Source organism: Chiloscyllium plagiosum, chromosome 28 (assembly GCF_004010195.1).
Source record: "Chiloscyllium plagiosum isolate BGI_BamShark_2017 chromosome 28, ASM401019v2, whole genome shotgun sequence".
Taxonomy (NCBI): domain Eukaryota; kingdom Metazoa; phylum Chordata; class Chondrichthyes; order Orectolobiformes; family Hemiscylliidae; genus Chiloscyllium; species Chiloscyllium plagiosum.
The window spans coordinates 7,842,891-7,867,291 of NC_057737.1; the positions used below are offsets into that span (position 1 = coordinate 7,842,891).

At 44.5% G+C, this 24,401-nt stretch overlaps 1 protein-coding gene across 4 annotated transcripts in view; it reads right to left on the reverse strand.

Moving 5' to 3' along the window:
• The window catches only part of LOC122563925 (aldehyde dehydrogenase family 3 member A2-like), a 55,026-nt gene that overhangs the window by 6,410 nt on the left and 24,215 nt on the right, over nucleotides 1-24,401 (reverse strand). For 3 of the 4 annotated variants that reach the window (XM_043718179.1, XM_043718178.1, XM_043718176.1), the window contains exons 2-9: nucleotides 21,476-21,648; nucleotides 17,560-17,791; nucleotides 16,196-16,281; nucleotides 9,031-9,239; nucleotides 8,610-8,727; nucleotides 6,925-7,066; nucleotides 6,219-6,385; nucleotides 1,195-1,294 (exon numbers count right to left, since the gene is read on the reverse strand). In XM_043718179.1, coding sequence (XP_043574114.1) covers nucleotides 1,195-1,294; nucleotides 6,219-6,385; nucleotides 6,925-7,066; nucleotides 8,610-8,727; nucleotides 9,031-9,239; nucleotides 16,196-16,281; nucleotides 17,560-17,791; nucleotides 21,476-21,637 — 1,216 coding nt within the window. In that variant the 5' untranslated portion in view covers nucleotides 21,638-21,648. Of the gene's footprint in view, nucleotides 1-1,194; nucleotides 1,295-6,218; nucleotides 6,386-6,924; nucleotides 7,067-8,609; nucleotides 8,728-9,030; nucleotides 9,240-16,195; nucleotides 16,282-17,559; nucleotides 17,792-21,475; nucleotides 21,649-23,345; nucleotides 23,458-24,401 lie in introns of all 4 variants that reach the window. The other variant, XM_043718177.1, reaches the window with a different exon arrangement.

The window sequence follows — 24,401 nt, forward strand, 5'->3', positions numbered from 1 at the left end:
ACAGATAGATAGAGGAAAGATATAAAATGGACCTAAGGGGCAACATTTTCACGCAGAGGGTGGTAAACATATGGAATAAGTTGCCAGAGGAAGTGGTAGAGGCTGGTACAATTACAGCATTTGAAAGGCATCTGGATGGGTGTATGAATAGGAAGGGTTTAGAGGGATATGGGCACAGATAGATAGAGGAAAGATATAAAATGGACCTAAGGGGCAACTTTTTCACGCAGAGGGTGGTATGCATATGGAATAAGTTGCCAGAGGAAGTGGTAGAGGCTGGTACAATTACAGCATTTGAAAGGGTGTATGAATAGGAAGGGTTTAGAGGGATATGGGCCAAGTGCTGGCCAATTAGACTGGATTAATTTTAAAAATCTGTTCGACATGGATAAGTTGGACCAAAGGGCCTGTTTCCGTGCTGTACATCTCTATGACTCTACGTTGATGTTTCTACAGACTATTGGGTTTGCTCATCCCTAATAGGGAAGGGAACCGCCTTCCTTATTTGACCTGGCCTACATCCAGATCCACAGTAATGTGGCTGACTCTTAACTGCCGTCTGGGACAATAAATACTAGCTCTGAAATGACACCCACAGCTCACAAATAAATTAAAAACAAACATCCTAAGGTCGTCCACCTGATAGCCGAAAAAATGGCTCCCTCTTGTGGGACAGGCTAGTACTAGCTGACAACTTTTAAAAATAAGAGGTCCCCCATTTAAAAAGGTACAGAGGAGTAGTATTCCTTTCTTTACTAAGGGTCTTGAATCTGTGGAATTCTCCTCCCCAGATTGCAACGGCGATTCAACATGTGAAGATAGAACTATACAGATATTACATTGATGAAAGTGTATGGAGGTGAGTGGAGTTAAGGCCACAATCAGATCAGCCATGAGCTAACTTATTGGTGGTTTGGGCTCAAGTGCCAAATCGCTCACTTTGAATTCATAAGATGTTCACTATTCTTCTTTGAAGGTGTACCTCAAATCAAAAGAAAGAACAAGATGGGTCTTCAACCTTATTGTCCTGGACATTGCCCCTTTACAGGTCCTGCTCCCAACATGAGGGATTCCTACAACAATGTAACAAGTGAGGGCTTTTATCAAAGCTCTTTCCCCTTTACTCCCAATGGTGTCTATTCAGTTCTATCCACCCAGCACTGACAAGAGCCAAAATTCATGTTTCTGACTCACCCACACCCCCAAACGGGAGTGTGTCAACGCTGTAATGGATCAAGCAGTCGTTGGCGGTTACACCTCCACTGGAAGTTTCTGCGATCATCCTCTTGATTAACTGCAGTGAGACAGAGAGAAAATCTGCAGTTATAAAACTTATTTCAATTAAACTATTCCAGTCTCTGTGACTGGTGGTTGCCAGATGGGTGGTAAACTTACCTCCTGACTTCCCAAAGCCTGCCCATCATCTACAAGATTCCTGTGAGGAATGAGATGGAATATTCTCCAATTGCCTGGATGGGTGCAGCACCAATATGGAAGGAGCCTAATGTCATCCAGGACAAAGCAGCCCACATGATCAGCATCCCATCCATCATCTTATCATGCACCTTTCACTGACCCAGTGACAGCAGTGCAGCAACTCTCCAAGGTTTCATTGACAGTGCTTGCCAAATCTTCAACACCTACCAGCAAGGATAAAGGGCTGCAGACACGTGGAAACACCAATCACCTACAAGCTCCCCAAACCATTTTGGTTTGGAGATATAATCATCATCCTTTCCCAAATCTCTCCATCATGGCGATGTGGGTGTTTCAATCCCAGCTGACAGCAATAATGAGGAGGTCAGACCCAAGGGGGAGACCTTCTTAACCACCCTGTGAGCCAAAATTCAAAGAATTATATATCTGAACCCCTAGGCCTGTTTTACAACACTACCGTACCATATAGACCCTTCGGCCCAACCAGTCCATGCCGAACATAATCCCAAACTAAACTAGTCCCACTTGCCTGCTCCTAATCCATATTCCTCCAAACATTTCCTATTCATGGATCTATCCAAATGTCTTCTAAACATTGTAATTATACCCACATTCATCACTTCCTCAAAATTCATTCCACATGCAAACCATCCTGTGTAAAGAAATTGCCAAGTCTTTTTTAAAAATCTCTCCCCCTCACATTAATGTCCCCCAGTGTCTTGAAATCTCCCATCCTATGGAAAAGACACCTATTGTTAGTGCTATCCATACACCTCACAGTTTTATAAATCTCTATAAGGTCACCTCGCAACCTCCTACACGCCAATGAAAAAACTCCCAGCCTATCCTTATAAATCAAGTCTTCCATACTTGACAATGTCCTGGTAAATCTCTTCTGAAGTGTCTCCAGCTTTATAATATCCTTCCTATAGCTGGACGACCAGCAATGGACACAGCACTTCAGAAGAGGCCTCACCAATTCCTGTACAACCTCAACATGACATCCCAACTCCTGTACTCAGTGGTCTGACCAATGAAGGCAAGCATGCTAAAACACCTTCTTAACCACCCTGTCTCAGTGAACCAAACTTCAAAGAATTATTTACCTGAACCCCCAGGTCTCTGTTTTACAATATACCTTACCATTAATCATATAAGCCCTCCCCTTGTTTGTTTTACCAAAGTGCAAAACCTCACATTTATCCAGATTGAACTCCATCTGCCATTTTTCAGCCCATTGACACATTTCATCAAGATCCCTTTGTAACTTCCTTCATTGTCTAACATTTCTATCAAATCTACTGATAAAAAGGAGAAAAGTTTATTACACAAAAGAAAAACAAACCTACATTTCACTACATATGCCTACTTGAAATGGTCTCATTACAGGTATCTGAAAGAAAGTTTCAATCTTTTGACCCCAACAAACTTACAAATCTCAGTAAAAAGTCTCCACTGGAGTTCCTTGTTCAGCTGTAATCAGATTTTTCTTCCAGAAATTTCAGTATTCACTCAATGCTTTTTTCTTCAGTTATTGTCTCTTCCTGATACCCCTAAAACAAACTGCTAACTCAACTCAGTTATTCCTTAGCATGGGTTTCATAAGCTCATGTCTTCAGCAGCCTTGTGGGATGACTTCCTCTCTTCTGTCCTGGAGACTGCTAAACCAACAGACCCTCTGCCATTGCTAAACTACTGACTGGGCCTCTTCAGTTACCTTGTAAAACTTAAGTCACTAAATAGCTCCTCGGGTGGCTTACAGCCTAATTATCTACAAGTTGCATGATTTCTTCAAACTTTCTTTTAAACTCACTGTTCAAGATGACCTGACATAACTAAAAACTGAAAAAACACTTCTTCCACCACTTGAAAACCTATGTTCGCAAATAAACAGGACTATACCATGAACCTTCATCAATATACCTACAGTAGTTCAAGCAAGCAACTCACGATCACCTGCTGGGGGGAATTATGGTCAGGAACTATGGCCAATGATGCTCACATTCGAAACATTAAATTTAAGTTATTGAATGATTGCTCAATGTTACCACTGAAGCACCTCCCACTTCCTCCAGACCAAAGGAGTAGCCCTGGGCACCCATATGGGCCCCAGCTACACCTGTCTCTTTGTTGGCTACGTAGGAACTGTAAAACCTTCGCCCACACCTCCTCCCTCACCTCTATCCAAGGCCCTAAAGGAGCCTTCCACATCCATCAAAGTTTTACTTGCACATCCACTAATATCATTTATTGTATAAGCATTATTGGAAACAATTTTCACACTGGGTCACGTAAAGAGACGTTAGGAAGGTTAAAACAAAGGTTTGCTTCTCATGTTCAGCTTTGAGCAACAGCTTAGAAGGCAGAGTCTTACAGCAGAAACAGGCCCTACGGCCCAACCAGTCCATGCTGACCATAATCACAAACTAAAGCAATCCCACCTGCCTGCATTTGACCCATATCCCTCCAAATATTTCCTATTCATCTCCTTATCTGAACGTCTTTTAAGCACTGTAACTGTGCCCACATTCATCACTTCCTCTGGAGGGTCACTCTGCATGTGATACACTCTCTGGGTGAAAAAGTTGCCCCTCGTGTCTTTTTTAAATCTTTCTCCTCTCACCTTAAAAATATACCCCCTAGTTGAGAACTCCCCCACCCCAGGGAAAAGACACCTGCCATTCACCCCATCCATGCCCCTCATGATTTTTATAAACTTTTATAAGGTCACCCCTCAACCCACACACCGGTGAAAACTCAAACCCTCCATTCCTGGCATCATCCTGGTAAATCTCTTCCGATCCCTCTCCAGCCTGATAATATCTTTCCGATATAACAGGGTGACCACAGCGGAGAGGGAAAAGGAGCGAGAAAAGAAAGCGAGGGTTCCAGAGCTCAGGATTGTGAATGTGGCAGCTACGACCACCGGCTATTTCACAGCAACACAGCAAAAAGAAAGCCCATCAGTAACCACCCTCCTGGACCTTCCCCACATCACAGAACAATCTAGAAATAAGCCCCAACGAAGGTTGCTCGCCAGGGACATCGGTCGGAAAGTCACAGGAACAGCATTGTCCGCAAAGAGTTCTTTACCTCAGCCGGGCCACTATTTAAGTGGAGGCAAACAAGGAGCTTCCTGGAGCTCCCAATTGGACGGCCTTGTGGGACCAGGTGGGTGACCTACCCTCTAGGCCGAAGGTGTGGCAAGACATTGGCTTTAGAGGGTTCAAAGATGGCTTATCCACAGGATTCAGCTCCATCCAATACCTTTTTGGGGATTGGGGGTGGGACAGTAACACTGGTTCGTTGGTGTCTTTCCAGCTTGGAGGCTCAGTCTAGTTCCAGTGTCTAATTCCATCCTTCTATGTTTGTAACCCCACCCCATACCCAGTCCTGTATGACATGGACAACAACAATACCAACACCACACCAAACAAAAACAGAAATTGCAGGCAGGCAGCATCTATGGAGAGAAATCAGAGATAACGTTAGGAGTCCAGTGATCCTTCCTAGTATTGGTTAGGATTATGATATGGGTTGCTTTTAGCACAGTGACTCATTACCATGTACTCCTAGATCTATTATAACATTATCATGGCCACAGTTGGTTTCCAGCTTCACGGTGTGTACACACACTGCGACAACAGTTAGTTCAATGTCTTATCAAGATGCTTTATTTATTACTTGGAGGATTTGGGCTTTAAAGGGCTGTAGGAAATGAATTCATTTCAAATGTTGTGGAAATCCTGGAGCACTTTCTTTAAGAATGGGTTATTCAATGCTCTCCATGGATATAGGAGTTAATTTAAAAAATAAAGATTCCCATCAATCACGCGGCTGGTGGTGCCTGCTTGCTTTGCTGGGGCTGTCCTTAAAACAATCGACAGGCTCGGAGATTTGTTGTTTGTTCGAGTTCAGTTGGAGGAAAGCCTGCTAAGAACAAGCTGCGCAGCTGATCTCCTTCATTCTTGAAAAGGAAAGCCCCCTGTCAAGGCTAAACCTCTTTGTTCTTTCAATCATCCTTCCTAAAGAACATCACAAAATTGTATTTCCTGATCAAGATGTGTCTGCCAAACTTCAGAGACAACCAAGTGTGACTGGGGATTAGAGAACACGTCAGGACATGCCAGCAACCAACTTCAAAACATTCAATGCTTCTTTTTTTACCTTCAAGAATAACTCATTCGCGGAAATGCTTTTCTCGTTAAAATAAAAAGTAAAAAAAAAGTTTGTATTTTCTATTCTTGAAGAAAGCCACTTCACCTGGTGAAGGGGCTATGCTCTGAAAGCTTGTGGTTTCAACCAACCCTGTTGGACTATAACCTGTTGTCGCGTGATTTCTGAATTTGTCTGCCCCAGTCCAACACCGGCACCTCTACATCTTCTCTTGAAGAGTACGTGGGTCTGTTTGCATTTGAACTCAGACAATACTTAGTGTGATAAAGATTTACATTTCTATATTACTGATTGTGCATGTTAACCAGTCGTATCATTACTGGATGGTTTAGTTTTGCTAATAAACTAATAATTGCGTTAGTTAGGAAACCTGGTTGCTAGGTCTTGTTGCTTAAAACCTGATGTTAATGAGGTATTCCTTGACAACTGGAGAAAGCACTCTGTATTTTACATTGTTACTTATGGATTACTGAGGCTGGAGTGGAGGTAGCCCTCCAGCTTGATTCTAACAGAACACCAAAATGAAGGTTATATTTCTCAACTAGAGACAAGGAGACCAACACCTGAAATGCAAAGTGGCCATTCACAGAGGCTGCGATCCTTACCGTTTTGTTGTGAGAGAAGATGTAAAGAGCCAAAGGTTTGTCCCTCTTATTGATGAAGTGAATGGCCTCGTCGGCACTATTGACCGTGACGATGGGCAACAATGGGCCGAAGATCTCCTCCTGCATAATCCTGGAGCTGGGATCCACATCAGTCACAATCGTGGGAGCTGCCCAAACATCAACAAGAGGTTTTCTTCAGTAAAGGAAAGGGCCATTGCTCAATACATCCTGACCTCAGGCTCCCCTCCACCCTTGCCCCTCGCTGTGCCCCGGTCACTGCCAACCCCTCCTGGTTTCAAACCAAGCGGTTCAGAGAATCTCCCTCATGTTTCTACAGAAAGGGTTTCCCTCCGACCAGCGCCTCTAATTCATCAGGATATCAGGAGGGGGACCTCAGTGGATTGGGATATGGTGTAGAACATCCTATTCTCAAATTCTTTGGCAACACATTCATACTGAGGCCATCAATACAGGATGGGCCAAATGGACTCCCTTCTGTGCCAAACATGACTACATTAGCTGAAAATAACCTTTGAGAAGATTGGCAGTTGCAAAAGGTGACAAAAAAGTGACTTATTTATTCAAAGGAGCTCCATTGATTATCTGTTACATAAGAGAGAATGCTGACTGACACCAGTATTAACAAACAGGTCACTGTGCTCTGGGGTTAATGATTACACTTCCCTCAGTCTGCCTCTACCAGTACCTATGTAGAGATCCTCTTCATCATTTTGACCACCAAACATCACATTCACTCCCTCTAGCAATGACATCAGTCTCTTAAAATGTCGTTTGTTGATGATACGTGCATAATCCGGGGATTTCTGGGGATCAGCTCCGTAGAATTCCTGGAACAGAACAAGGAGCAATGGTCAGGTAGGGAACACACTCCAATAACCATCCGGATGCTACAACGTTAGGAGGTAACGCCTAGTTGAGTGGATCAATAATAAAGCAGTTGGACATGAGGGGTCAGGAAGAGTGGACATCAGTGAAGTCTTCTGCCAAAATAAATCCAGTAACAAAGTGACATTAATGATGAGAACACACATTGGTGTTTTGGATAAAAGCTGTTCAGTTTGTCTGTGATTTGAGATTTGGAATTTCATGTTAAAATGCTGGAAATTAAATTTAATAAAATCGTAGCGGGAAAACTGACCACAAAGTGGTTTGATTGCAGTAAAAACCCAACTTTCTTTGCTTTATTCACTCTTGGGGCATGGACTTTGCTGCCAGGCCAGCATTTATTCCCAGTCCCTGGTTACCCTGGTTCACTAGTGCCCTCTGTGTGATTGGGGAACAGACCATCGTCACCCAGTCTGGGCCTACACGTGACTCCAGACAAACTTAGATTTAACTGCCCCTGAACACGGCAAGCCCATTGCAAGCAAACTGGTCCCAGTGGTTCAAGAGGGAAATCCAACATCAATTTCTCAAAAGGCATCTCAGGATTGCTAATAAATGCTGGTGTTTCCAGTGATGCTCACAACCAGGGACTGAATTTTAAACAAAACCTAAAAGCTGCTCACGGCATTGATGCTCCATATTTAAAACAATCTCATCTCCATTCCGATTCCTCGAGTTACAGGACTGGGTATGTAACTGCTGCCCGTCTCCATGACAACAACACTCAGGTGGGCGGAACACAGGAACATCCACCACCAAGGAGTGGGAGGAGGCCATTCAGCCCTTCGAGTCAGCTCCGCCTTTCAATAATGTCACGGCCAATCCCATCCTTGCCTTTCTGCCTCCTCCCCATAGCCTTCAACAATCGACCGACATTTCCAAAGTTAGGACCCCTCTTCATCCAAACAGAGATTGGTTGGTGGGAGGGGGCAGGGGCAAGATGGATTGACACTGGCAGGGGGTCAAAGGTCGAGAATCAGGTAAGGGAAAGAGCTGGAGAAAGTGTTTATTTGACACAGGTGGCTTTGAGACCGTACACAGTCAGAGTTAGTGACAGAGTCAGAAACTACATCAACAATCAAGAGGAGATTCCATAAGCGGCTGAATGAAAAACAGAGGGATAAAAAGGGAACAGGTAAGGCACGTGGGATAAGAATTCCCACGGAGGATCAACCCCAACACTGACCTGCTGGACCTACTGGTGTTGTAATCCTGTGACACAGTACATCTTCAAGAAGGGACTGAGCAGCACAGCTGCTGCAGCATGAAGCCAGCTCAGAGATTAACCCCTCGATGACCAGGACTAGGACAGCTCACAGGCTTCAGTGATCGAGGAGAATCGTTGTGAAGCCAACTCGTTCAGAGGACAATCCCACCCACGCCGGTACAGGGCGTTCCTCTTTCAGCGGCTCTCTCTGCCCCTCTGCTCCTCCCACCACCTCTCTCCATATTAAATGACAGACAGTTTCTGCGTTTTAAACTCACAGAGATGGCTGAGCCAATCTTCTTCACCACTTCATCCTGGATATTGTTACTACACAGGATGTAGTCTGGAGCGATGCAGGTCTGACCACTGTTTGTGTACCTTCCCCAAGCGATACGTCTGGAACAAACAAACAGAGTGTTCAAGGTTTATGTTTTCACAATTTGCTGCTCAAACAGTAGCAGAACGTTACAGCAATGTGCCTAATCCTATTATTCTCACTCCCCCCATGTTCTACTCTAGAACCTATGCAGTTCCAATACTGGAGTGCTCGGTGGTCCAGAATGTAACCTGGAGAGTTGCTGCATGTTTGAATGGAGTGGAGCTCCATCCACCTTGCAGTAAACACATGCCTCTAACCCACACTTGGATCACTGCCCGCTGCAGCAGTGCGGCATTGCCGACCCTGACAGCGAAACCAACCTGCAGGCCACATCCAAGTCACAGTCAGCATCAATGTAACACGGACTTTTCCCGCCAAGCTCCAGGGTCACAGGGGTCAGGTGTTTGGCCGCAGCCTCCATGACGATCCGGCCAACGTTGGTACTGCCCGTGTACAGGATGTGATCAAACTGCTGCTTCAACAGCTCTGTTGTCTCAGCGACCCCTCCGTTAATGACAGGGTAAAGATCCTGGGGGGAAAGGAAGGTGATTGCAAGTGTCAAGAACTATTTATCCGGCCTCAAAAGATCAAACAGTTATATGACCAATTTTTCAAAAGGAGCTTTTGTACGAAATGGAGTAGGCCGTTTAGCCCCTCCCCCATTCATTCAGTCAGAGTCATAGAGATGTACATCATGGAAACAGACCCTTCGGTCCAACCCGTCCATGCCGACCGGATATCCCAACCCAATCTAGTCCCACCTACCAGCACTCGGCCCATATCCCTCCAAACCCTTCCTATTCATATACCCATCCAAATGCCTCTTAAATGTTGCAATTGTACCAGCCTCCATCACTTCCTCTGGCAGCTCATTCCAGACATGTACCACCCTCTGCATGAAAAAGTTGCCCCTTAGGTCTCTTTTATATATCTTTCCCCTCTCACCCTAAACCTATGCCCTCTAGTTCCGGACTCCCCTATCCCAGGGAAAAGACTTTGTCTATTTATCCTATCCATACCCCTCAATTTTGTAAAACCTCTATAAGGTCACCCTCAGCCTCCAATGCTCCAGGGAAGACAGCCCCAGCCTGTTCAGCCTCTCCCTATGGCTCAAATCCTCCAACCCTGGCAACATCCTTGTAAATCTTTTCTGAGCCCTTTCAAGTTTCACAACACCTTTCAGTCAGAGCATGTTTGATCTGGATGTCAACGTCATAAGTACAAGACAGACAGTAAAACAAGAAAAAGTAGCTATACATTCACACCCACTTTGCTATAACATGCAAAACTGAAGCTTAACAAAAACAAAATGGAAAATCCAGGAACACCCCCTGCAGTAAACCAGTTACTGGGCTATTAATACAGATAGCACTAACTCAAATTCCAAGTCTGAACAAAGTACAAAGAACAGTGCAGCACAGGGACAGGCCCTTTGGCCCACTAAGCCAGTGCCAACTCATGACACCTTCCTAAAATAAAAACATTTTGCCTGCACACTGTCCATATCCCTCTATTCCCTCCCTATTCATATCTGTCGAGATGCCTCTTTAACATTGTATCTGCCTCCACCATCTCTAGTGCACTCCAGTCACCTACCATCCTCTTCGTTAAAAAAAAAATTGCCTCTCATCTCCTTTAAAATGTTCCTCCTTTTATATAAAACCTGCGATCCCCAATAATTGACATTCCTACCCTGGGAAGGAGACTCTGACTATCCATGCCTCTCAACTCTGTAAACCTTTATCAGTTTGCCCCCTCAGCCTCCAACATTCATACAAAAATATCAAAGTAGTTTGGCAGTGGTAGGATGTCTATTGGGGGCTGTTCGTAGGAAAAATAAAATATGGGAAATAGAAAGTAGGCATCTGGAATTAAAAAATGACCTTAAAAACTTGTAAGTAATGTCAGCTTGTTGTTGGGATATGAGATTCTAGTCACAGATCAACTTGGATCATTGCTATCTGAAGTGGATCATTTGTATTAAGTCGCTATTAAACCAGTTCATCAAAGACTATATGCATTTAGATGGCAACTTTCACATCCAGAGGATGTTCCAAAGCACTGTACAGCTAATTAAAAGTGTTGCTGATGTGGAATCATTGTTGTTATGATGCAGCAGCTAGTTTACCTCTAACAAGCTCCCACAAACAGGAATGTTATAAACGACCAGATAATCTGCTTCTACTGATACAATCAGGTAGATGGGTTACCGCCAGAAAAGGTAGGAGAGGGAGGCGGGTAGTGCAGCAGTCTCCTGTGGCTATTCCCATCTCAAGCAACGAGGAGAAAGTGATGACTGCAGGTGCTGGAGATCAGAGTCGAGTGTGTTGCTGGAAAAAGCACAGCAGGTCAGGCAGCATCAGAGGAGCACGAGAATCGACGTTTCAAGCAAAAGCCCTTCATCAGGATGCCCGAAACATTGATTCTCCTTCTCCTCGGACGCTGCCTACCTGCTGTGCTTTTTCCAGCAACACACTCAACCCATCTTGAGGAAGTATGCTGTTTTGGAAAACGTAGGGAATGAGGGACTCTCAGGAGGAATGTAGCACAAACAGCCAAGTTTCTGATAATGAGACTGGCTCTAATGTAATGAGGTGTATGTAATGAGGAAAAATAAAATATGGGAAATAGAAAGTAGGCATCTGGAATAAAAAATGATCTTAAAAACTTGTAAATAATGTCAGCTTGTTGTTGGGATAGGAGATTCAAGTCACTATCAACTTGGGTCATTGCTGTCTGAAGTGGATCATTTGTATTAAATTGCTATTAAACCAGTTCAATAAAGGCTATATGCATTTAGATGGCACCTTTCACATCCAGAGGATGTGATTGTGATGGGGACTCTCGAATCAGAGGCACAGATAGTCATTTCTATGGCCGACAGCCAGAAATCAGAATGATGTGTTGCCTCCCTGATGCCAGGATCAAGGGTATCGTGGAGAGTGCAGAAATATTCTCAAAGGGGAGTGGGACCAACAGAAGGTTGTTGTACACATTGGAACGAATGACTTAGGAAGGAAAAAGACTGGAGATTCTGAAGGGAGAATATTGGAAGATGGGCAGGAATTCAGAAAGGAGGCCCTCAAGGATAGCAATATCTGGTTACTCCCGAAGATATGAGCTAGTGAGGATAGGAATAGGAGGATAGAGCAGATGAATGTGTGGCTGAGGAGCTAGTGCTTGGGAGAAGGATTCACATTTTAAGATCATTGGAATCTCTTCTGGGGTAGAAGCGACCTGTCCAAGAAGGACAGATTGCACCTGAATTGGAAGGGGATGAGTAAACTGGCAGGGAAATTTGCTGTAGCTGCTTGGGAGGATTTAAACTAGTAAAGTGTGTGTGGGTGTGCGTGGGGTGGGGGGGAAAGAGAAGAGGGAGATAATGAGGAAAGAGATCAATCAGAGACTGGTACAGTTGGGAAAAGGTGGAAGTCCTGATGAAGAGATTATGATCGAAACTTAGACTCTCCTGCTCCTCGAATGCTGCCTGACTGGCTGTGCTTTTCCAGCACCACATTTTATGATGCTGATCTCCAGCATCTGCAGTCTTCACTTTCTCAAAGGGAGCAAGTCAAAGAGTCAGGGCAGGCAGGAACAAAGCAGGGAATGAGACAGATTAAACTGCATTTATTTCAATTCAAGAGGCCTCATAGGGAAGGACGTTGAACTCAGGGCATGGTTAGGAATACGGGACTGGGATATCAAAGCAAATACAGAAACCTGGCTCAGGGATGAACAGGACTGGCAGCTTAATATTCCAGGATACAAATGCTACAGAAAGGACAGAAAGGGACAAGAGAGGAGGCAGAGTAATGTTTTTGATAAGGGATAGCATTACATCTGAACTGAGGGAGGATATATTCCTGGGAGTACATCCAGGGAAGCTATTTGGGTGGAACTGAGAAATAAGAAAGGGATGATCACCTGGTTGGGACTGTACTCTCCACCCCTTAATAGTTAGCAGGAAATTGAGAAACAAAATTTGTAAGGAGATTTCAGTGTAAGAATAATAGGGTGGTTATGGTCGGGGATTTTAACTTTCCAAAGATAGACTGGGACTGCCATGGTGTTAAGGGTTTAGATGGAGAGGAATTTGTTAAGTGTGTACAAAAAAATTTTCTAATTCGGTATGTGGATGTACCTACAACAGGAGGTGCAAAACTTGACCTACTCTTGGGAAATAAGGCAGGGCAGGTGACTGAGGGGTCAGTGGGGGAGCACTTTGGGGCCAGCGACCATAATTCTATTAGTTTTAAAGTAGTGATGGGAAAGGATAGACCGGATCTAAAGGTTGATGTTCTAAATTGGAGGAAGGCCAATTTTGACAGTATTAGGCAAGAACTTTCAAAAGCTGATTGGGGTCAGATGTTTGCCCCCACACCACCCTGTGGCCCAACATTTCAACTCCCCCTCCCACTCAGCCGAGGACATGGAGGTTCTGGCCCTCCTTCACCGTCACTCCCTCACCACCCGATGCCTGGAGGAAGAACGCCTCATCTTCCACCTCAGAACACTTCAACCCCGGGGCATCAATGTGGACTTCACCAGTTTCCTCAATTCCCCTTCCCCCCACCTCACCCCAGTTCCAAACTTCCAGCTCAGCACTGTCCCCATGATCTGTCCTACCTGCTCGATTTTTCTGCTCCTCAGATGCTGCCTGACCTGCTGTGCTTTTCCAGCACCACACTGATCTAGAATCTGGTTTCCAGCACCTGCAGTCCTTGTTTTTACCTGGCAGATGTTTGCAGGTAAAGGGACGGCTGGAAAATGGGAAGCCTTCAGAAATGAGATAACAAGAGTCTAGAGAAAGTATATTCCTGTCAGGGTGAAAGGAAAGGTGGGTAGTTGTAGGGAATGCTGAATGACTAAAGAAACTGAGGTTTGGTCAAGAAAAAGGAAGCACATATCAGGAATAGATAACAGAGATCGAGTGAATCCTTAGAAGAGTATAAAGACAGTAGGAGTATACTGGGAATAAAGAGGACATGAGTTAGCTTTGGCAAATAGGGTTATGGAGAATCCAAAGGATTTTCACAAATACATGAAGGACAAAAGGGTAACTAGGGAGAGAATAGGGCCCCTCAAAGATCAGTTAGGTGGCCTTTGTGTGGAGATAAATGAGATGGGGGAGATACAAAACGAGTATTTTGCATCACTGTTTACAGTGGAGAAGGACATGGGAGATACAGAATATGGAGAAATAGATGGTGACACCTTGAAAAATGACCATATTATAGAGGAGGAAGTGCTGAATGTCTTAAAATGCATAAAGGTGAATAAATCCCGAGGACCTGATCAGGTGTACCCTAGAACTCTGGGGGAAGCTAGGGAAGTGATTGCTGGGCCCCTTGCTGAGATATTTGTATCATCAATAGTCATGGGTGAGGTGCCGGAAGACTGAAGGTTGGTTAACGTGGTGCCACTATATTTAAGAAAGGTAGTAATGAAAAGCCAGGGAACTATACACTAGTGTGTTTGATGTCGGTGGTGGGCAAGTTGTTGGAGGGAATCCTTAGGGGCAGGATTTATATGTATTTGGAAAGGCAAGGACTGATCAGGGATAGTCAACATGGCTTTGTACGTGGGAAATCATGTCTCACAAACTTGACTGAGATTTTTGAAGTAGTAACAAAGAGAATTGATGAGGGCAGAGCAGTAGATGTGATCTATATGGACTTCAGTCAGACGTTCGACAAGGTTCCTCATGGTTGATTGGTTAGCATAGAATACAGGGAGAACTAGCCACTTGAATACAGAACTGGCTCGAAGGTAGGAGACAGAGGTTGGTTCCCTTTCAGACCGCAGGCACGTGACCGGTGGAGTGTCATATTGCGCCTGTACAGGACATTGGTTCAGCCACCTTTGGAATATTATGTACAATTCTGGTCTCCCTCCTAAAGGAAGGATGTTGTGGAACTTGAAAGGGTTCAGAAAAGATTTACAGGATGTTGCCAGGGTTGAAGGATTTGAGCTATAGGGAGAGGTTGGATAGGCTGGGGCTGTTTTCCCCAGAGGGTGGTGTGTGTCTGGAATGAGCTGCCAGAGGAAGTGGTGGAGGCTGGTACAATTACAACATTTAAAAGGCATCTGGATGAGTATATGAATAGGAAGGGTTTAGAGGGATATGGGCCAAGTGCTGGCAAATGGGACTAGATTAGTTTAGGATATCTCGTTGGCATGGACAAGTTGGACTGAAGGGTCTGTTCCTGTGCTGTACATCCCTATGACTCTATCAGATGTTAGAGGTGAAAAGTTTGACCAGACACCATGGAACACTTACCTGCTGTCCTTTGAGGAGCACAAGATCCTTTTCACTGCAGCAAGTAACTCACCCCCCGACTTCCCAAAGCCTATTCACCATCTCCAAGGCACAAGTCAGGAATGTGATGGAATACTCCCCACTTGCCTGGATGGGTGCAGCCCCAACAACACTCAAGAAGCTTGACACCATCCAGGGCAAAGCAGCCCACTCAATTGGCACCACATCCACTGCCCTCCTTCACCGATGCTCAGTAGCAGCAGTGTGTACTATCTACAAGATACACTGCAGAAATTCACCAAAGATCCTCAGACAGCACCTTCCAAATCTGCAATCATTTCCATCAAGAAGGACATGGGCAGCCAATAAATGGGAATACCAACCACCCCTCCAAGTCACTCACCATCCTAACTTGGAAATATAATCACCATTCGTTCACTGTCACTGGGTCAAAGTCCTGTTGCCCCTTTACAATGTGTTAATGGATCACAGTTGCATTCTTCCTTAAAAGCAGCAAATGCAGGAGATGTTAAATTCAAAAGATTGCTGACTGAATGGCAATACAAGGTAAATTGATGAGACAGACTAATACTAGTGTGGTGAAAGTAAGGACTGCTGATGCTGGAGACTAGAGTCGAGAGTGTGGCGCTGGAAAAGCACAGCAGGCCAGGTAGCATCCGAGGAGCAGGAAAATCGATGTTTCAGGCAAAAGCCTTTCATCAGGAAGGAGGCTGGGAGCCTCGGGGGCTGGGGCTGGGGGTGGGGAAGGTAGCTGAGAGTGCAACAGGTGGGGGTAATGGTGATAGGTTGGAGAGGAAGGTGGAGCAGATAGGTGGGAAGGAAGATGGACAGGTAGGCCAGTTCAAGAGGGTGGTGCTGAGCTGGAAGGTTGGAACTGGGGTAAAGTGGGGGGAGGGGAAATGAGGATTTCCACATTGATGCCATTGGGTTGAAGGGTCCCAAGACGGAACATGAGGCGTTCTTCCTCCAGGCATCGGAAGAGGCCCAGGACCTACGTGTCCTTGGCAGAATGGGAGGGGGAGTTGAAATGTTCAGCCATAGGGCGGTGGTTTGGTGTGCCAGAGATGTTCTCTGAAGCGCTCTGAGTAGATGTAGAGGAGACCGCTTTGGGAGCAACAGATACAATAATTGACATGTGTGGAAGTGAAGGTGGAACTTTGGATGTGGATGGCTCCTTTGGGGTCTTGGAAGGAATCTACACCCACCTTGTCCAAGTACTGAGGGAGGAGTTCCCCCAGTAAATGGGCCGTATTCTCACTCACTTCCGATGGCTTCAAGACTGCGGCATTTCCTGTGGACAGGAACATAACACAAGGACAATCAGTGGAAACTGGAAAACTCACAGTAACAATCGTGCAAAACGCAACACTCAACCTAACCTATACAGGCTGACGTTTATTTTCCATGCAGACATCTTTCCACCCAGGCTTCAAAATCCATCAACATTTCCTTCTCTTAGCTTTTCCGTCCTCTCCGTGGGTAAATGGCTCTTAACTGTGACTGACATACAAAACCAGGCCAAGACAAAATAGCACAGGCTCAAAATGTGGAGTCTTCAGATTACCATCAGCATTGTTGTGGATGAGAAAAGATCAACCCATTACAGTTCATGCTACAAGCATCTGATACCCTCCCAATGTAATATCCCAAATTACCTCTTAGCATCTCTGTGCACAGTCAATTCTTGGCGATAATTTATTTGTGTTCATAGCTGGGTTAAAGGTCATTGCCATAGAGACATATAGCATGGAAACAGATCCTCTCATCCAACTTGTCCATGCCGACAAATTAATAGAGTCCCATTTGTCAGCACTTGGCCCAAATCCTTCCTATTCATATACCCATCCCAATGCCTCTTAAATGTTGCAATTATACCAGCCTCCACTACTTCCTCTGACAGCTCATACCATACACGTACCACCCTGTGTGTGAAAAAGTCACCCCTTTTAAATCATTCGTCACCCTAAACCTATACCCTCTAGTTTTGGAATCCTCCACCCTGGGAAAAAGACCTTGGCTATTCATCCTGCCTGTAATTTTATAAACCTCTGTAAGGTCACCCCTCAGCCTTTGACACTCCAGGGAAAACAACCCCAGCCTGTTCAGCCTCTCCTTATAGCTCAAACCTTCCAACTCTGGCAACATCCTTGTAAATCTTTTCTGAACCCTTTCAAGTTTCACAACATCTTTTGGTGGATGAGAATGACTCCATTTTCAACCACACTTGTGTTAAACTTGCAGTTGGAGATTCAGTGAATCCCAATGATGGTCTAGACTGTGCAGTGAAGGAGAAAAGCCAGCCTTTCCACTCCCAATCACTATCCAGAGTCCTGGTCACTGTAAATGCATGGAATGATTTTTTTGGGTAGTTGGGGGTTGGGGGGGCAGCTGTGGGAGGCAGAACCCCACTCAGTTTTAAGGCTACTCACAAACAAGTAAACACTTGGATTGGGCAAACAAGAGACCAAGCTAACTGGGAAAACTCAAAGTAAGCAATTGAAAAGGAAAATCCCACGAGTGATTCTCAATTATGATCTTTCCGGCAGAGATTGGGAAGTAATTAATTTACCTGCTGCAATTGCCCCAATTAGAGGCTGGACTATAAGGGCCAAGGGATAGTTCCAGGCCCCTATGATCAGCACCACTCCGAGAGGCTCTCGATGGATATAAACAGTGTCCATTAACGTCATTGTACTCTTTGACACATACTCTGGTGCAGTCCACTCAGGGAGTTTGGTGATGGCCAGGGAAATCTCATTCAGAATGCCGGCAATTTCAAAGATCTCCACATCAAATGTACTCTGAGAATTAAAAAAAAAATGAGAGAGAGAGAGAGAAAAAAAGAATCTTTTTAAAAAACCTCTTTTACCTTCATGCTCCTTCCTGTTCAAGACAGTGCAACTTCTGGTGTGGCACTCATGATCACTTTCTCAAAAGAACGGGTCTGAGTGTCGAAGTGAACTATTCAATAGCACATACAGCATTGCAGGCCAGCGTGCAGTCTTCACCCAATGACCCCCACGTATGCACAGATCTCTCCATCATTACAATAATGAAGAGAGTCTTAGAGGAAAGATGGAACAGACTTGGCTTATACCTGCTGTAGCTTTGAAAAGCAAGAGACAAGATGATCAAAACACACATGGACCTCTGGAGATGATGTTCCCTCTTGTGGGAGAATCCAGAATACAGGGGTCACGCATACAGGGTTCTCCTCATATTTCTCTCAGAGTCGTGAGCCTTTGAGACTTCTCCTCAAGAAAAAGGGCAGTGGAAACACAGTCCTCTGCTCATTTTAAGGAAGCGGTAGATAGATTGGTGACAAGTAAGGGGGTAAAAGTTTATCTGGGATGGGCGGTAATGTAGGGTAATCAGATCAGCCATGAGTTTATTAAATAGCAGCAGGTTTGAAGGACTGAGTGGCCTCCTCCTACCTTGTATGCTTGCATCAATATGATGGAGATTTGCTGGTAAAGACTGAAGAACAAACTTGCTGTGTGTGTCTCAGTACCATTTACTGAGATGTTTAAGGTCTCATTCAAGGACAGTACACACAGCCACTAATATTCACAAACAGGAATTACACTGATCATAAACACTCACTCTCTAAAAGATGCTTTTCCAAAATTGAGCTCTTAACTCATCACAAACTCCCAACTCCCATCACACTCACATTGGTCATTTTCAGGTCGCCAAATGGAAAGATGTTACAGTGGAGCTCCCCAGGGACTGGCCAGGTTTCCGTTTCACATCTAAGTCGCCATACTGCCCAGGAGCTGAGCCAATAGCCCGGCAAGCTTGTTTGACCCAGGAGGTTGGGTGTAATGGGCAGGGCCGTGGGAGAAGGAGCAGCTTACATATAGTAATCAAAGCTAAAAACTAGAGCAGACCTCTTCAGCCTCTCACTCGTTCACCGGGTAGTTACTTCTTCACAACTGTTCACCCTGGCTGTGTTTAGCTAACTCAATACAAACATGGGACAGAACTGGAGATGTGATGGCTTGTCACTTTTCTCTGCATCCCTCACCCAAGCCCATTGCAGTTTCTTACAAAGAGATAACTTTCTTTAATTATTATACAGTTCCAGTTCCTCTTACCCATGTCCCCAAACCTATAAGGAAACAGCTATTTAAACAGCCCATCATACAAACCGTAACTTCTCCATTCATCACTGTACCTCTGGAGCTGTCTGGGTGCTCAGCCACAACATCCAAGATGCCCTTATCGTAGTAACTGTGATTTGCTGGCAATTTGACCCTTCCTTTGGGCAATCAGGGTGGCTCATTGGTTAGCACTGCTACCTCACAGCACTGGGAACCCAGGTTCGATTCCAGCCTCGGGTGACTGTCTGTGTGGAGTTTGCACATTCTCCCAGTATCTGCGCGGGTTTCCTCCGGGTGCTCCGGTTTCCTCCCGCAGTCCAAAGATGCAGGTTAGGTAGACTAGCCATGCTAAGTGCAGGGTTACAGGGTGAGGGTAGGAGGTTCGTCTAGGTGGGATATTCTTCAGATGGTCAGGATGGACTCAATAGGCCTGATTCCACATTGTAGGGAAGCCATGATTTATTTATTAACTAACTACAATAGCACTGATCAAAACTCCATCCTAGGACAATGTTGGATGAATGACTGACGGGCACATAACTATTTTCTGTTTCCCACATCACAACAAAGTTACAGCAGGAGATGCAGACCAGCTGGACTGACTTTCAAATGACTTGTCAGGTGATTAGATTAGATTAGATTACTTACAGATTAGATTAGATTACTTAGTGTGGAAACAGGCCCTTCGGCCCAACAAGTCCACAGCGACCCGCAACCCACCCATTCCCCTACATTTACCCCTTTACCTAACACTACGGACAATTTAGCGTGGCCAATTCACCTGACCTGCACATCCTTGAACTGTGGGAGGAAACCTGAGCACCTGGAGAAAACCCACGCAGACAGGGGGAGAATGTCCAAACTCCACACAGTCAGTCGCCTGAGTCGGGAATTGAACCCGGATCTCTGGCACTGTGAGGCAGCAGTGCTAACCACGGCGGCAGGTGAGCGAGGATCTCTCCTCATTATTACGAGAAATCAGACAGCCAATAACTTTCTCCCGCTTTATAGGACTAACCATTTAATGGGTCAGTGTGAAGATGGTCAAACCTATGACAAGAGCATTTACTTCCAACCAGCCTGCAGATTGTGACACTTTGTCTCCTCTCACACCATCCCAAGGAAAATAAATATTTTATTAAAAAAAGGGAAAATACCAAATTAACGCTTCAAACTTTAGAATTTTTGTTAAGGAATGAACATGGTGTTTCAAGCAGGAAAGGCTGCGTGGAATCTAGTTAAAAGTGGTGAATCATTTTTTAAAAGTCATTCTTAAGATTTGGACATCACTGGCCAGCCCAGTTATTGCCATCCCCCATGGGCAACCACATTGTTGTGGGTATGGAGTCACACGTTGGTCATGCAATGTTAAAAGATTAAATTGTACACTCTCTGGAAATTAATGTAATGTTAAAGGGTTAGACTGTACAGTCTTTCTCCAAGAAGCTGAACATTCTGGAGGTGGGTGGGGGTGACATCCCATCTCACAGAGAGCATGCAGGAATGCGGATGACTACCTGTGTTAATGCACACTTCATCTGGGCAGCCATTTCCTACTATTCTACAGCGATTATCAAATTAAACTCTCATTCAGTCCCTTCCATTCAGAAATGCTTTTTTAAGCCATCCCCAAGCCAAGCAAATTCGTTTGTGTGATCATCCCCCAATACTGCAGTATATCACACCCACATTGTCCAGGGAAGTAGAGGAGCCAGAACTTGTTTGCAGGGCTGCCCCAAAATTAGGACAGATCACACCTACATTGTCTTGGGGAATCACTGAGTCAGGAAACTGTTTGCATAATGATTCCCCAGGATTAGGGCATTTACATTTACATTATCTCCGAGGCTGATCTCATCCTATCATTGTACCTGGGGTAACATGTGGTTATGGGAGGTCAGGGGGAGTGGCCAGAGTATCTATGAGCATTACCAACTGACCTGTATAAAAGGAGATGTGTTTTCTTTGCTGAGAGCCTCACTTTGACTCGACTTTGCACACCTGCGAGGAGGGTCAAAGGGGGTCACCTCAGCTTGTGCAGGCTTTAATAAACTTTAACTGTTTACAGAGGTTGGTGTGCGCGAATTGCATCCCGTGTGTGAAACCTTGGGAAAAGAACCTAACAGTCAGACCAGAGAAGGATGGGCAGATTTCCTTCCCTCAAGCAGATTCACGAACTGAGGCTTTCTACAATCAATGGCAGTTACTTGGTCAGAGGTAGGCTAGCTCTCTGGTTCTGATCTTTATTGAATTCAAGTCTCTCACCAGCTGCCGTGGTAGGATTCGAATCCATATCCCCATACTATCAGCTTGGGGTTCTGGACTACCAGCCCAATAAGAATTCCCTCCCCCCGAGCACATCACACGAGCAATGTTCCAAACCTTGTGTAAATCCTTTCTCAGCGCCACTAAAAATTCCTCCTTTTTCTCATCGAGCATTCTCTCCAGCGCCTTCAGCTGCTGGATGCGGAACTCCAGAGGCCGGCTTTTCCCCTGATTGTAGGAAGTTCGCGCAGTAGATACAACAAATTGGATCCCTTCCATGATGGGTCAACCTGCCAAGGGACACAGGGTGATGGTAAATTGCCTCAAGCATAGACCAGCACTAAGGTGCAGAAATATAGAGAACCTATTGTGTATTTGAATATTGTTTGGTCATCTCTATTAGAGGAATGTTTAATTCAGTTGGCGTTTAAAATGTGACCGTCCCACATGTTGAAATAGGTTTTGCTAGTCATGTTAAAGTAAATGAGCACCAAATTTGAGCACTGTCGAATTGTCACTGAAACAGGAAATGCACCATAGATCAGTAAGCACCCAGCAAGGACAATAAGAGCTTAATATTTCAGCTCTAACCCTACATAACCAGATAGATCCTATGGAGGTGTTCAAAATCATGACGGTTTTGGACAGAGTCGATGGAGAGTGAACTGTTCCCACTGGCCAAGGGATCAAGGTGATTGACAAAGGTGACATGAGGAAAAACATTTTTACATAGCGAACCAGACCTTTATAATTTGCTGTTATTTAAAAGAAAGAACATGGAGGGTAACAAAGAGAAAGTGACAGTAATGTTACAGGTATACTGTGGTTTTGAATAACGAGCACAGACAATGGACTGAATGGCCTCCTTCTGCATTAACAGTTCTGTGATGTACCCTCATCCAAATTAACGGAGTTCAATGTAGTCTGAGTTCTTTTTCATAGATTCATAGAGATGTACAGCATCTCTGATTTTTTCTGGAAAAAAAAGTTATCTGAAGGATATTGTCAAGCTGGAGGGGGTTTGGAAGAGATTTACCAGGATTTTGATGGCTATGGAAGGTTTAAGTTATAAAGAAAGGCTGAATAGGCTGGGACTTTTTTTTCATTGGAGCATAGGAGGTTGAGAGAAGACTTTATACAAGTTTATAAAATAATGAGCGGGTATATATAACGTTAATGGTAGTTGTCATCTCCTTAGGTTAGGGGATTCAAAGACTAAGGGGCACATTAGTGAGAGGACAGAGATTGAAAACAAGGGCCAAATATATTTTTTTTAAAATGCAGAAGGTGATTCATGTATGGAAGGAAGTTCTAGAGGAAGTGGCAGATGCATGTACATTTAAAAGGATAGTTGGGTAAGTTCATGAATAGCAAAGGTTTGGAGGTATATGGGCCAGGTGCAGACAGGTGGGACTAGTTCAGTTTGGGATTATGTTCAGCGTGGACTGGTTGGACCGAAGGGTCTATTTCTGTGCCAGTAGGACTCTAATGAAAGCTCTCCTTACAGCTGCTGCATAAATTTGATATCAGTCTCTACCCTGTTCATGTTTCCAAATCTCTAATGTTTTTATTAAAATTGATTTTTTCCAATCATATTAGCATTTGCACTTCACTTTCCCTTCTTACCTGGAAGAGAAATTGCCCAGTTCTCTTACTTCCTGACCCAACATTAAGTTTCTTTCAACAACCAAGTCTCTCATCCATTTAGAGAAAGTGAGGGCTGCAGATGCTGGAGATCAGAGCTGAAAATGTGTTGCTGGAAAAGCGCAGCAGGTCAGGAACAGGAGAATCGACTTTTCGGGCATAAACGCCCGAAACGTCGATTCTCCTGTTCCTTGGATGCTGCCTGACCTGCTGCGCTTTTCCAGCGACACATTTTCAGCTCTCGTCCATTTAGGACATTCAATACCAATTACTAGTAGCAACAACAACTTCTGACAAGTACAAAACAGAGTTCAAGGTGATTCTTGGTAAAATAGCTGATTACGTTGATTAAAATCGCATTAGGTCCACGATACAATGGGAGATACTGGGGACCATCTTTCTCCTCCCCAGCCTTGCAAATCCAGTTGTTCTGCTCATCCACCCACGTCCAGATCCTTTTCCAAAAAGGAAGATTAAATTAGCATTTAGGGAGGAGAATATCAATAGAATGTAAATCTAGGAAGTTAGTTTTCACACAAAAACAATGATTAAACTGCTAACAAAAAGGATGATATCACGGATAAGCAAAACTGGTCAGTATTCACACGTGCAGCTTGTCATACAGTCCATGTTACTGGATATAAAATCAATTTTAAAATTAGAAAGCATGATTTAGAGCAAACTAGGCAAACTTTAGTAGGAAGTGGGAGGAGAGCATGTTCGAGCCTGTTTGTGTGTGGCAATTGCTGGCTGCTTGCATGTACAAGAGGAGTCAATTCTCATAACTTCACAAGTTACTTTATTAACATACTAAACAATACACATGTAGGTTTTATTCCAAACTAAAGCTTATATACTTTCCCACAAACTGAACAAGAACCTGTTTGAACACGAGGGTCCTCTGACACTTCCCAAGTAGTCAATAAATCTAAAAGCTAATACCCGATCAGGATACCTGCTGCTGCTAATGAAGGCTGATACTGACCAGGCATTTCCCTTTCGATGTTGTCACCAAGTCCTGGATGTTAGGTTTCCTTCTGTGATAGTTGGTGTCCCAAGTTTTCCCAGAGGGTCTTTATCTTTTTTTAAAAATCTCTCTCAAGTCGTGCTGGCTCAGGCTCATCAACTTATCACGTGCCTTCACTTTATTGGCCCTGAACCAGAGACCTTGATAGTACTACCATGTTGCTCCTCATCCCACAAGTCTTTTGTATTACCTTATCTTTCCTACTTTTTTTGCAGACTCTAGATGGTATTAATCAGTTCTGATCGGCTCAGGTTCAGTTTACGAGTTGCTTTTCCCTGTGTCAGCAGCTTTACATTGAGTATCTCCATCAGCCCCAGGGTGGCTGGTACCCCCTCCCTCTCCCTCTGCAGCCCCAGGGCAGCTGGTACCCCC